The 14581-nt window shown below is 37.8% G+C and overlaps 1 protein-coding gene across 8 annotated transcripts in view; it reads left to right on the forward strand.

The window, feature by feature from the left end:
• The window catches only part of CNKSR2 (connector enhancer of kinase suppressor of Ras 2), a 146723-nt gene that overhangs the window by 78212 nt on the left and 53930 nt on the right, over positions 1–14581 (forward strand). For 6 of the 8 annotated variants that reach the window (XM_088668692.1, XM_035115478.3, XM_088668693.1 and 3 more), the window contains exons 9-11: positions 2530–2676; positions 12843–12976; positions 13930–14141. In XM_088668692.1, the coding sequence (XP_088524818.1) occupies positions 2530–2676; positions 12843–12976; positions 13930–14141 (493 nt within the window). The remainder of the gene's footprint in view (positions 1–2529; positions 2677–12842; positions 12977–13929; positions 14142–14581) is intronic. The other 2 variants (XM_088668696.1, XM_035115480.3) reach the window with 1 other exon arrangement.

The following is a 14581-nucleotide window of genomic DNA, read 5'->3' on the forward strand; positions in this document are numbered from 1 at the left end:
TGGGCAGGAGCTGGGACCAAGCAATGGGAGCTCACCCCATCGCAGGGATTCAAACTGCCGACCTTCTGATCAGCAAGCCCTAGACTCTGGTTTAACCCACAGCGCCACCTGGGTCCCTTATAGTTAATATGAATATTGAATATGAATATTGAAAGATGAATAATGCAGATTAGTGCCAAATTGTAAGAAATATTTGTTGTATATTAGTAAGAAAAAGGTTGAAGGATCGTATGAGATGGAGATGCAGTTTCATGTCAGGATATGGTTTTCAATTTATTCTTACAATATACTGTTTAGGTTAGGTTCCTAGTACTTTTACCATTATATATCTGCAATAAATTTATTGCAGCTAAATAATTTTATATAAAATTCACTTTTGATTGGATATCTTTTTACATTGTGTTGGAATGGAAACATCCAGTAATCAACATTTGTCCATCTTGCTTATAGGAATTGTTCAAACGTATTTGGAGTTTAAGGGACAAGCTTCACTTCTTGTTGCTATGTCATTTGCTAAACAATAACAAAATTGTTCTGTGTACAAGTACACAAGCACATATTCCAGTCACCACGGGGATCCTACAGAGTGTGGTGTCCTTGTGATGAATTATCCTTGCCATGGCCATAATAATTGCTGTATTGATTTCTGCCATCACATTGAATTTCCATGCCTCTGCTTTCATTTTTCTGGTTGCTGACTGTGGGTGTCTAGAAGTTATTTCATCTTCATTGTGGTAGACACACAAATGGGTTGGAGAAGGGAGGACACATTCACTGCCTGGTCTGCTACACCTTCAAAAGTCCTCCCATTTTGGAGAACAAGTTAGATAAGCTATCTGTATTTATTTCAAATTCTCACATTGTTCTCAGTATATGAGCATTGCTTACCTACTGTGACTGAGAGGATTAGTTCTCAGAAGATAAGGAAGTGAAATAGATGCCTTTTATATACTGGGGTCTGTTATGCATTTAACATAATGGTTTAGGAGACATCAACAGCAGCATCTCATTTCCCTAGCCTGATGTCTTTGGATAAAAGTAACAGCTAACAGTTAAGTTGCTCTGTACATATGATAGTACCAACTATTTAAACCTATTTGTTTGTTTTCTAAAGCTAAGGGTTTTGTCGCATTAATTAGGAAAAGCCTTCCTAAATGTTTTTGTCTATTCTCTGTGCACCAATTTTATCACTGAACCGGATGTGTAGGACGCTTGCCCTTGAAAAATCAAGTACTGTACCTTCCCCAGAGCTGGAATGTAATTAGACTAACGTAGCAAATTTAGTCATAGAAACTCTGCCACTGGTGTGGAAGGATTGCTATACCTGATGGTAGGTGACAGATGGGAACTAGCAGAATACAAGCATCTTAGAATATGTGTACTAAAGGGGTCAGAAGAACATCCAGTGCCAGAACTATTAGCTGCTTCAGGTGATAATATAGGCCAGTTAAAAACATTAGTTCTGTCATATGTGCCTAATGTGCCGTCATGAAGATGGTGCCATGACTTCTGTAACTGCACTTCCACACTTCAATGCTATATATCCAACGCACATCTTGATCTTGAATAATTGATATTTATGTTGGTAGTTACTGATGGACATTGAAATTTTTGGAGCCATTTAGAATTGCACTGCAAAAGCATGAAGCATTTATAGTATACTTTGGTTTTATGATGCACTCAAGACCAGAATGTGGGGTGTTTTTGCTTTTGTTGTCTTACGACTTGTCCATAATTGCACTTGCCCTGCACGTAGAAAGCACAGGTCTGAGAAGTCTTCTGATCAGTGCATAGGCACTGGTCTTTGGGTTTTGCCCTTGCTCCCCTCCTTTCCCAGGAAAAACCCGCTCTTTAGCTTCAAATCAGAACAAATGGCAATCCACAGAAAACCCAATTGCCGTTTGCCCCAACTGAGCACTAAAGAGCAGTATTCCCCAGGGGAAGGCGGCGGAAGAAGAGGAAGTCTGGATAAGCCCTTAATTTTTGATCAGTCTGAAAGAACAAATTTTATAATTAATTTTATAATGGCACAACGCATGAAATATGGGGGAGAGGGGTAGTAGCATGTTTGATTGTAGAAAATAATAAAGTATGAAATATGTAGCTAAAATAATGCTAGTATTTTTTTAAACTGTAGGGCAGTGTCCTTTAAAGTCCTTTAAATGTGTAAGCTTCTTTTATTTTTGATATTCTAGTGCTCAACTGTAACTAGTTCCAAACAAATTATTAAAGGATCACATATAAAAGAAGCGCCCAAACAAGCTTAGCAGCAGCAGCAGCAGCAGCAGCAGCAGCAGCAGCAGCAGCAGCAGTGTATTCATTATTTAAGCTTAAATGGCACATAACCTACTTTATTGCATCCTGATAATACAGATTTTTAGATGGCATGGTTCAGTGATGTAAACTGTGACATTTTAAAAAATTTAATCTTCTAAAACTTTGTTGATTTTACTAATATTATTAAAAAGGGAAGATTACACTGTGAATATTGTACCTCAATTTTATTGTAATAATTTTGCTGGTTACCAGGTGGGGTGGCAGTTGAAAAATTTGGTGAATGCACTACGAGAGGATCCGAGTGGTGTTATCTTAACTTTGAAAAAGCGACCTCAGAGCATGCTTACCTCAGCACCAGCTTTACTGAAAAATATGAGATGGAAGCCCCTTGCTCTGCAGGTAATGATGCTTAATCATAAATCATACACCATCATATTAGCTATAGATTATCTCAATGCTGCTTTATTGTGCCTCATCTCAGCAGCATATGTGGATTTAGTCTTGTATGCTTTGACAATGGTTTTTGACATGATCTTTGCACATTTATTCTCTAGAGTTCAATTAACATTAAATCCCAAACTTGCAAAATTTAGACAATCTTGTATTCCTCAGTTGCATATATCTCAGTTGCTCTATTTCACATAACTTTAGATATGCTTTCCACCATATATAATGTTTATAGGTTACTATGCAACATTAAACAGGAAACAGTTTGTTACAGTATGCGGTCCTGATTCAATAAAAATAAAAAAATTGAATAGACCACGTTGTTAAATCCATTCTCCACCTCTAGACTCCCGCCCCACCAGTTCAAGTGTATATAAGCAAGAGACACACAGAGTAGAAGAAAGTGGTAGAGCCCTGATTCATTGTTGCTGGGAAAGAAACAGTGGGTAGAGTTTCCATGCCAGGAGCTTCAAGGTCTTCCTTCCTCTGCCCATAATTAGACATCAGGTTCTATAGACACAGAGCAACGAGGTAGGGGTGAGGAGTGTGTGGCAAAAAAACAACAACAACCTGAGTTGGAACACAGTACAGAGCAGCCAAAGTAAGAAGCTTTTCAGGGATGTCAATGTAACCCTCACAGATGTGGAAATGTAATTTCCTGCCTTGGTTAAGTTTCGTTTACTTTCCAGGCAAGTAAATAACAGTGAGTATTCTTCACATATTGGTTTCAGCCCCAGACAGGCTTGTACCTCCCTTTGTCTATTCTGCCGACAAAGAGAGGGAAAGGTGGGTACACTTAATGAATGCCATCACTTGTGAATGTTACTGAATGCCCTGCCTGCCTGCCTCTACTGCTGTGCTTTGTTAATCATGTAATAGAATAGGAATGATGGCAATAAAGGAAAGTAAAAATATATAAAGGAAAGGAAATAAAGGAAAGGGAAATGAAAACAATTATTCATATCAAACCATAAACAATCATAGATTGCTGTTTGGTTGCCTGCTAAACATATTGTCAGTATATCATAGGAGCAACTTAGAACACAAAATATGATTAGAATTTGACAAATGCTATCTTAAGCCCATCTATAGTCAGCTATATTTTACATACATACAGGTCACATCCCTGCATAATTTTGCTCGGGTAAATAGTTCCTAAGGGAAATATCCAACGTTAGTCATACTCAAGACTAGATCCATTGAAATCCATAGATTTAAGTATATTGGGTTATATCCAATGCTAGTCCTACTCAGAGTAGACATATAATGTTGGTCCATTAATTTCAATTGGTCTGCTTTCAGTATACCTTTGTTGAATATAGTATTTTGCTGACCTGATTTTTAACTGATTCTTCTTTCTTATTTTAAGTTAAACCATAACTCTGTATTTTTGTTTCCTTGCAAAATATTTGTTATGATAAACTGGACTTCTATACAATTTAATTAACAATTGGATATATAAAGGCTTGTTGCTTTTTCTAAACTAAAATATTGATGTTGTGATTAATATGTCACTTAAAATATCAGCAGGTACACTGAAAACCCTTTCCCTCCCAAGGAACACTGTTTTCCTTCTTGGGTACATTCCAGAACAGTTACAGTGTTCCTGTTTAAAACAAAAAGCAAGACGTGGAAGAACACTAAAGTGGCCTTTAAAATGTTTTTTTATAAATGTATATTTATTAATATAGATCTAGACATAAAGATAAAAATCTAGAATTCATTTTGTAGGATGGGGGTGGGATCACAGTCTCAATAATTGTAAAACATAAATCTTACACAACTAACAAAAGTCTGTTTGCTGATCGTGATAGTTCAGAATTATATAGTTCTATGATGTTATTCAAATCTGAAAATGCAACTTCAATTGGAGTTCCTATTTTATGACATTTTATAGCTTTGTAAAATATTTTTTCTCATTTTTATGTTCTGATCTGATCTTTTATCCAAAAGAGGTTCTTTACTTTCAGTGAGCTCCTATATGTACAAGTTAGAACATTAGTAAAGAAAACTGATGGGAAATTAACAAAACCCTCTGTGTAAACATGGAATTTTTAACTGTATTAATACCGTAGATATCAGTAGCCTTTAGTCTTAATTTTCATGAACGGTTTCATGAAACTTGCCTTCTTAAGACTGATACACTGTTATTTCTGTAAATATGCCCATGCATATTTATGCTTACACCTTTGCATTAATGTAATGTGTAATATTATAGCATGATTTATTAAATATGTTCCTGAAATAAAAGTATGCTTATTTTGCAAGATACGGTTTTCATAATTAAAGTTGAATATGCGTTACACTTCTGAAACACATAGGACAAATGCTTCTTCCAAAGAACTGGAGAACATTCCTACACTTTCAGATAAGCATAACTTTAGACTAACAGGGGTGCCATTTCCATAGTCATTTTGCAGCCATTATGGTAAATGCGCTGCATTTGAATAGTTGAGAGATATTCTCACACTTCACAGAATGGGTCTGCTTCCCCATTTGTAAAACATGAGGATGTTTCTATGACCAGTAACAACATTAAAATACCACCAAGAGGGAGATGATGTTCTTTAGCAGATTGCATTGCAAATCCTCATGCTCTGGAAGTTAGATAAGGCAGCTTTTGAAAACTTTTTTTGGGGTGCAGAAAGAAGAGAGACACCAGGCTAAAGCACCCAGATTCAGAGGACATTTCTCAAAATCCCAAAATCCCCCTCTCCCATACGCCAGCCTGATAATCATTTAAAATTAGTAATGATTTTAAAGTTGTTTTACCAGTACCAGACAATTTGGCTATAAGCAGAATTTACTGTACTTGAACATGTCATTCCCAAACTTTGGAATGTGGGGATTCCCACAAGAACACAAACTTATTTTGCATTGTTTTCAGTGCATTCTAAGGGATAGTGAAATGGTCCTTAATTTATCAAGTTAAGATTTATCCCTGGAAGGTAATATACCGGTAGTATGTGAATTATATCAAAAACTGTGACTCACCTAGTGATTCACTCTTCTTTTACAGCATCCTGCTTTTAAACACTTTTAATGAGTGAAGTAAATAAATTTTACTCTTTATTCTACCCAACAGTCATTTATGCAGAATGTGGAAAGTCAATCTTGGGATTTATTATTCAGAATATGGCTGTGATCCTTTTCAGAAAGTAAATCCCATTGAACATAGTGGGACTTCCTTCTGAGTTAATTGACTGGAATTTGTTTTTGTTTTTTAATCAGTGGGACTTGGAAGTAAATATAGTTATATTTGGACTGTAAATTAGTAGCCAAAGATCCAGATCCAGAGTATTATCGTTATATTACTGTTTCTTAGTGTTTTGCTGATGCATGTTCTTAATTCATCTTTCAAATTTAAAATATTCGTTGCAATCCTAATATGTTTTACAAAATTTACAAACTGAAATTTCAGGATTTATACATGATTTTTAGGTTTTTTTTCCATGTTCCTTAGAGGGATCATCATTTGACCATACCCTTTGTATTGTTTTGGTAATCATAACTTCTATATAGTTTTTATTTAACAGAACATTGAAATAAGCATATTATTTTCTCAAAGCTATTGGCTTAAAATTATCTGAGTTTTTTGAAAATATGTTTCTTTCATTTCCAGGTTTTAAATATATATTTTTATCACCCTCCTTTTGTGATATATGTTTCATTTCCCAATCCTGTTATTTCCCTTTTTGGAAGGAGTGGAGATGGAATGATGTTCTCTTTCGATAGTTTCCAATAATGTAAATAATGCCTCACAAAGCTAAGTACTGGTAAACTTTAATCAAAGATGGGTTTGCTGCTGGGGAACCTACTATTCTGCCCTCTGGAAAATACTCCTTTAAAAAGTGCTTTGGACTAATTTGGTAATCTATATAATGCTGTTTCAACAGACAATGAAGAGTGAAAAAAATATAAGATCCCAAATATTAATTATGTGTATAAGGTTTCCATTTATGTAAGTGAACATTGGTGTAGTTCTAAATAGAAAAATATATTTTTCAGTGTTTATCCATAATTATCCCTTTGATTCTAACCTATAATTTATCCCTATAGTCATACAACATTTCATGTTTAGAAGTTTTAAAATTATTCTGACTGTCATGTTCTGCTGAGGTTCTGCTGTTAATTCAATATGAGCAATCTGATACCTGAAATGATTTTTGCTAAATTAAACGTTTCTCTGCTGTGCTATTTCCCTTGAAGAAATACAATCTTTATCATTAAAGGGTCACACATTCTGTATATTTTTTGTTGTTACTCCCCCTTGATTTTTGCTAGTTAATAAATATTTTTTGAGCACAGAAACTTTCTTGTCTGATGGATAGGACAGTCCTATGATCACACTGTTCCTCATAGCCACTGACTAGGGCTATCACCAAAGCTAAAGTTGTGCTCCATTAGCACAGCCATCTAAACAAAAGGGAAGTTTCCTTACTGGGGGTTGCAGGAACTATGAAGCAGGCAAGGAGACCACTTGGGTGCAAGTGGTGGAAAACCACATGTGAAACAAACACAAATAAGAATTTGTTATCAAGCCTGTTCTATGGTGGTGGCATCTACTGGTACTTCTCTAACCACCCAACTGAGGAGTTTAATTCATTGGTTCAGGAGCTTACCTGGTTCATTAAAGCATATGGACAAGTATTTAGATAAGTAGGCCTAAACCATAACCACATATCCCTTGCTCTTCTTGGCCTGTAACATCTAGCAGAAAGAAATTGGCTAAGTCCAGGAGGTAGTGAATGCCTCTTTGTGGAATGTGAAGATGGGAGTGGGTGTGGGTTTCCACCTGAACTGAATGCCATGGTTCTGTAACATGCTCCTTGGACACCAAAATTGTAACAACTATAACAAACATGATCAAGTCCAGTGACCAACATGCTTGCCTGGACCTGAACAGTGGTAACTGTATAATAGTGTTTGATAAGGACTGGCTTTGGTAATAAAATTGCTTGCCAGCATATTGGATGACCTCTGCAAAGCAGGGTTGACCCTTATCTATATTGGCTTATTACAGCTAGCTGTAGGGAGTTGACTGGGTGAGTCCAGCAAGTGACTAATACTTCATTGGAGCAGGGCAGGTGCCACCTGCCTTAAAGAAGGTGGTGGTGTATCCTTTCATACCTGTAGGTGATGATGGATTGGATGTGAGACAATAAAATGAATCTGAATCCTGAAAAGGCTTTTCATGTGTGAGTGGTGGGGAGGCAGCCTGATATGGATGGGGTTGCACGCCTCTGGAAGGAACAGGTTTGCAGCTTGGGGTGTTCCTGGATTCATCACTTTTACTGGGATGCTCAGGTGGCCTTGGTAACTGGAGCCCCTTTTTCTGTTCTGGCTGGTTTACCAGCTATGACCGTTTTGGACAACAATGACTTGGCCACTGCATTCTATACTCTGGTAACTTCCAAATTGGATTATTGCAATGTGATTTATGTGAGGCTGCCTTTGAAGACAAGTCAGAAATTTCAATTGGTCCAAAATGCAGTGCACAGATTACTGGCTGGGGTTCTGTTTAGATCTTGTGTGACCTCTGTTTTAAAATAGCTGCACTGGTTGCCATTCTGTTTCCAGGCCAATTCAAAGTGCTTACGTGTTCTCCAGTGCTGCAGTGGGGCAAGACATTCCATTCATTGGTGTTTTGAGTGCTCTGTGTATCTCAGGGAAAGTGAAAGATAAAGGGTGTTGGGGAGTCCTACTTCATTGTTTGTGCTCCCGCTCCATTGCTTATTCATGCAGGGTAGAGTGACTTGTCCTTGCATCTCCAGTTGTAGCAAGTGTTAGCAGTGCACCCTTCTTACTTTGTTGTAAGTCTTGGCTGTTTGTGCAAAGGGGTCTTTTACCGCAAAAGTCTCCTTGGGGGTCTATAAGTTCAGTGCTCCAGGAAGCTCCAGATGTGTAAATATATCAAGTGTCAATGTATGTTCATAGAAAGACTTATAAGCCACCCCCCCATTTCCAACAGATTATAATTCAAGGATGCTCTGTTGTACCTTTTAAGTGTAAAACTTGTGATGCAAGGAAACTTGAGAAGCTTTAATGTTTGAATGCATTATTTCAAGCTTTTTTCAAGTTAAAATGCTTACATAAAGTTTGCAATAAATCAATGTAGATTCATAATAAATTATGGTCATTTAACCAGTACCATGAATTAGAAAATTATTTGGTTTATAACTAGCTGAAAGATTTGTTGCTTCCATGTGTCTTAGTTGTTTTTATATGTTTAGTTCATGTGTTTTGCAAACATAACTCAAATTATTGGATATTTCTGTAGCCAACTTTCCTGCATATTAGGACAGCTCAAACTTTCTCTGCTTAGCAAGGGAATTTGAGCCATGAGCTAATTTGCAGCTGGGGGGGGGGTTGTCTCCCCAGAATCTCATAGGGCTTCTGCATATCAAATGGCTGGGTGAGATCAGGGGTGGGGGGACACTGGGCCTTCTTAAAGTGTCAGTTGCCCTCAGACTCAGCCTTTCTCCTTTTGGGGCTGAATTTTCCAACTCTCACTGCCTCAGTTCTAGAGTCTCCCACTGAGGCATGAGTGGTTGCTGGTTTACAGGGCCAGAAAGGAATTTTACTTTTAACCACAATGGACCTTCCATTGAAAGGTTTTCACTTTTCTCCCAGTGGATAGCAGGTGTTTATTGGGTGTCTTCTACAAATCTGTTTGTCACAACTTGAGCAGAAATGGCATTGGGTAGGATCTGAACACAAGGGCCTTTAGTAGGTGCACTAGCTCCTGGCCTGAGCATGGGTGGGTGGGGTCTGGTGTCACACATCTCAGGTTACCAGCAGGATTCCAGCTGCAAGTTGTGCACCGTGCTGGGTCCTGTTATGCTGGTCAACTTCCAAGGAATTCCTTAGTAGGTGTTTTGGGATGGTGTATCTGTTTTCAGATCAGACCCTGATCTTACAGGATGACAGACCCTGACCCAATGCCATGCCAACCCTGCTTACCTCATTGTAGTCAATAAAAGTTCCGGCCTGTTTTCACCTACTCCTGTGTCCTGGTCATTATTCACTCTCTACCTGGCCTAGGGAGGGCCATCACAATGTGCCTGCCATTCAAGTGTATCTTCACTGTTATTAAAATAAAAAATGAGAACTTGCTGGCTGCCTTAGGAGATGCAAATAGAATGAACATGATAGGGAACAAGTCTACTCTGCAGCGTTTATTCAAATTCAAATAAAGCAATACCTGTGAGAAGGAGAACTATGCAAGACATCCAGGCGCCACATGTTCACTCAATCAAGGCTCATCCCAGAATTTGAAGCTATGGGAGACCATGCAATTTTCCTAGCAATTGTTTCTCAGTCTGCATATGTTATACAATTGCTGAATTTTAGCAACAAATTGTGTTTGTATATAATTTTGCTCCTGACATTTCAATCCTCCCTTTTTCACACACAGTGGAGTATCTTTGTTTTCATCTTACCATGAGTCTTTAGGACTCTTGCTGCTATTAAAAATCTATGTACAGCCAGCTGTGTGCTAGCAGCTATGGTGAGGATATGCAATTGTGAAATCTGTGTTTTACTGTTTGAAAACTCCTGGCTGTAATATAAATGCTAGTAGACATGAGCCAGTCTTTCTGCCTGAAGGCTGAGAAACATACCTAAACAGTTGCACATCAACCTCCTCTCAATCACAACCCATGTTGGGGAGAGCAAACCACCCTTGAGGGAGATGTGATGCTGCACCACATAGACAAGGTTGCTGGGTTGCTGTGACATTCAGATTGTGTGTAATCTAGCAATTACTGTATAGTTTCTGACCCAGAAACAGACACACTCATCAGGCAAATTTGTTTTCACTAGTTTTATATCTTGTACAAAAATATACTAGACATAATTTTTTAATGTTAATTTTTGAGTGCATTCGGAAATATTTGTACTCAAAAGTAAATTCAGCTAAATTCAATGGGACTCTCTCCCAGGTAAGTGTGCATAGGACTGCAGCCTCTGGACCTTTTTTTAAACGAAAACAATTGAAATCTGAATTACTATTTGTGATTTCATATATTAAATTAAAACTACATGAAATTAGTGTTTCTTAATTGCGTGACTGAAATTTTACAATATCTGAACTATAAAGTGTGTAACATGTGCCATTTTCTAGGAATGCCTGGGAATGTTAAAAATTGAGAAGGTTGTATTACACAGAAAATTGTACTCTACAAAATGGAACACCTTGTTGGAATTCCCCTGTTCATGCAACATTGAGCTCATATTTATGATGTCAGCTACTAGCTTTGCTTCCATCTTGAATATTGCCTTAATAACAAAAATGACTCAGTTATTTAAATTAACAATTAAGTGCATCTGAAGAATAAGATGGCAGTAACTGTGAAAAGAACCATCTGATTGAAATTGGTTTGTTTGTTAATGAGAACCTTTTGAAGAATGTATAACTTGAACATACTTTGGAATTCCATATGTTGCCAAATGGTGCTCAGGCAGCTTCTTGTCAAATAACAATCTTTCTTTCATAAGTGCATCACTACTTTGGAATATTAATATCTTAATTTAGAAGCAGTGGCAACTAAGGAACCCCACGCCCTGTAAACACAGAAACAAATTTGATAATTTCTGTTATGGAATGTTGAAGCCACCTTTGGCTGTCATAATGAATTGAGCATGGCACATTTCAGTCTACATTTGAATGATAATGGGGGAGCCTTATTCATGAAGATTCAAAAGGTTGCTAACCAAGATTATTAAAATCTAGAAATCAAATAATGTGTGGGTTTTTCCTGCTAGCACCTTTGAAGTGATGCTATCAACCTGAACCACAGCAGGACAGCCATTCTATAATTATTGAAAATGACTTCTGAATGAGAAACAGTATTTATGCTTGCCTCATTTTTTCAGTGGTGATATCTATTTGCTAATGCTGTGCCTTTCAGTCAAGATTATTGGGATTCAAGAGATGTTTTGCTACTTATAGTAGACATTTTTCACTCCTGCTCGTAAAATTGAAGCTTTGCTACTCTGTGTATTGTTTTTTATCCAGAATAATGTCTTCTATTTTAGTAGGTACTCCAAACATCTTTCTCCTTAGGTCAGATTTCCAGAATTGAGAGGGAGCTCTCCTTCAGATTTTGAATCTATGTCCATTTTTAATGTTCATGTTGATGTATATCTATTCCATTTTTGTGTGTGTCTTTCCATCACATTACATCTCACTATACCACCAAGCATACCTTGCCAGATTTTGCAGACCTCATATTTCAGTCTCTGTACCCTACAAAGGTGTCATGATTAGTATTTACAGTAAAGTCCCAATTCGCTGTCACAATTTATTCATTTTTCTTCTTACAAAGGATGATCTACTATGCCCTCTATCCCTGAAATCCCAAAATGAAATATTTGTGTCCTGCTAGAAACACAACATGATTGCTATTGTAGATGCAAGTCCTAAATGGTGTTTAAATGCATTTGTTACCAGAAAAATATCAAAACAAGTCCATTGTTTGGCAAACATAAAAATGTGTCTGCTTACTTTTAATATTCCAGTTAAAATAAAAGCAAATTAACTATCCTGGAAATTAGAGTTATTACATGCTATGACAACTAGAAGTCAGTGGACTCCCCACCCCCAAAAGCAAGTACTATAGCTGTTTAGCATAGCTAACCAAGACATAGGGTTTAAAATGTGTTAACTGAAGAAGTGTCTTTTAATGAACACCCCTTGCTAAAAACATTGGAAGAACATTGTTTATGTGACTTCTGTGAAGCTAAGAACCAAAACATGTAACATTGGGAATATATCCAGAAAGAGATATTTCAGCTGTGTCTGTGTGATGCAATTTATATTAAACTCTAGGAATATGATTTGTATATGTTGTAGCTTAGGAAATTTACAACATGTAGGCACCTAGCAGTTGAGGAAAGGGGTGGACTGAAACAATCCTTGTAATGTCACCAGTATATATTCCCTGGATGACATAGAATACTTTTATCCATGTAACTCACAAAGAGGTCAGCTATGCAAGCATTGCATTTTCTGGTGCATAAACATTTCGATTTAAATTACTGTGACAATAAAAACATGAAAGTGATTCAGTGATAATCACATATACATTTAATTCTTTATATTTTGTTTTAACCAGCCTCTTGTACCTAGAAGTCCTACAAGCAGTGTGGCAACACCATCCAGTACTATAAGCACACCGACTAAGAGAGACAGTTCAGCCCTTCAGGACCTCTACATACCTCCTCCTCCAGCAGAGCCTTATATTCCCAGGTGAATTCTCGCTGTTGATCTTCCTGATAATTTGTAATCGCTCTCATAACAAAGCGAAACTACATCCTTTTTTGGGAAGTGGGTGGGGGAGAGGTGTGAAATTGCAAACTTCTTCTACCAGATTGCAAACTTTGCAATATAAAGGGGAGATCCACAAACCAAGATCCACAGACCAACTGTCACCCACCCATAGACATGACAGCCTTTACAGAGAAAGTTACTTATGGAAGAAGAAATCTCACACCCATTTTCAATGACACTGCTTCCTGTCCTTACAGTTTTGAGGGGGGGGGGGGACACCATACAGAAAATGGAGTTTCAGTGACTCAAAGGAATATAGCAATATTTCCTTGGTACTAGATACTCAAATCGTTCATGTTAGTTTTGAACAGATTTCTCATATAGTTTAGAATTCTGCCACTTCATTTTGTACAAATTAGGCCTCTTCTGCTAGGCCTCTTCTGCCCCCAACCATCCAAGTAAAATAAAGGACACCATAGACTGGCTTTTTGGATGGAAACAGGCCACAACTTTTTGAATGCAGATGAAAAAGTTTTGGCTTAGGCTTGAGGCTTAGGCATTATTTCTGGCCCATCTGCCAGAAGTGATGCCATAGGTCAATCCGGCCACGGGGGTTCCTAAGTCTTATGTCAAATAGAGGGAGCCCCACAGGAATCACTGTCTGGGGGAGTGCTATCGGTCCTGGCCCCTAACTGGGCATAAGGACGTACGCAACTCCCCCCCCCCAATCCCTTTAACAGCATGCCCTAGCATTGGAGGGGCAAGTGGAGACCACAACTGTTCCTCCATCCAAGACTAAGACTGTCCCAATGCTTAACTAAGTTGTGACAATTGCCATGAGGTAGGCAAAACCATCATTATGCACAGTGCTACTTACTTTCCTCCTTCATGTGGCTATCAGAATGCATCCAAATTTATTTTTCCCCTCAAAGGGATGAAAAGGGGAATCTTCCATGTGATGATATCGGAAGACACTTAGTGGGAAAACCAGTGCACAAGGGATCTGAATCTCCAAATTCATTTCTGGACCAAGAATACCGAAAGCGTTTTAATGTGGTTGAAGAAGATGCTGTTTTATACTGTTATGAATATGAAAAAGGAAGAACAAGTAGCTCTGGAAGGAGAGAGAGCACTCCAACCTATGGTATGGCACTCACTTATAATGAAAATATAATCCTTCATGGATCTTACATAGTTTTGTCCTGGAACATACATTTGTTTGTATCCATTAGAGTTCATGTACCACATATTTCTTCTCACATTATGCTGTGCTTTACAGCATTGTGTATTACATCCAGCCCTGGCTTTCACAAGACAATTATTCAACCCCTCCTGAAATAGCCAAGAGCCAGCATAGTCATTTGGCCTTAACAGTCAATATGAGGCTCATACTATGAGCCTTAGCCTACTTTGCAGATCAGCTTCTTCACCTCCGCTTTTCCTTCCTGATTCTTCTCCCATGCCTTCTGTTCCACACATACACATGCCCGCTTTTCTATTTTGATTTTGGTTTTTGGTCCTCTCTTGATTATTTTGTACAGGGTGTTCTTTTGTACTTGTTCATAATTTGCATGCAAATGCCAT

This window comes from Zootoca vivipara, chromosome 4, assembly GCF_965207765.1.
Source record: "Zootoca vivipara chromosome 4, rZooViv2.hap1.1, whole genome shotgun sequence".
NCBI lineage: Eukaryota > Metazoa > Chordata > Lepidosauria > Squamata > Lacertidae > Zootoca > Zootoca vivipara.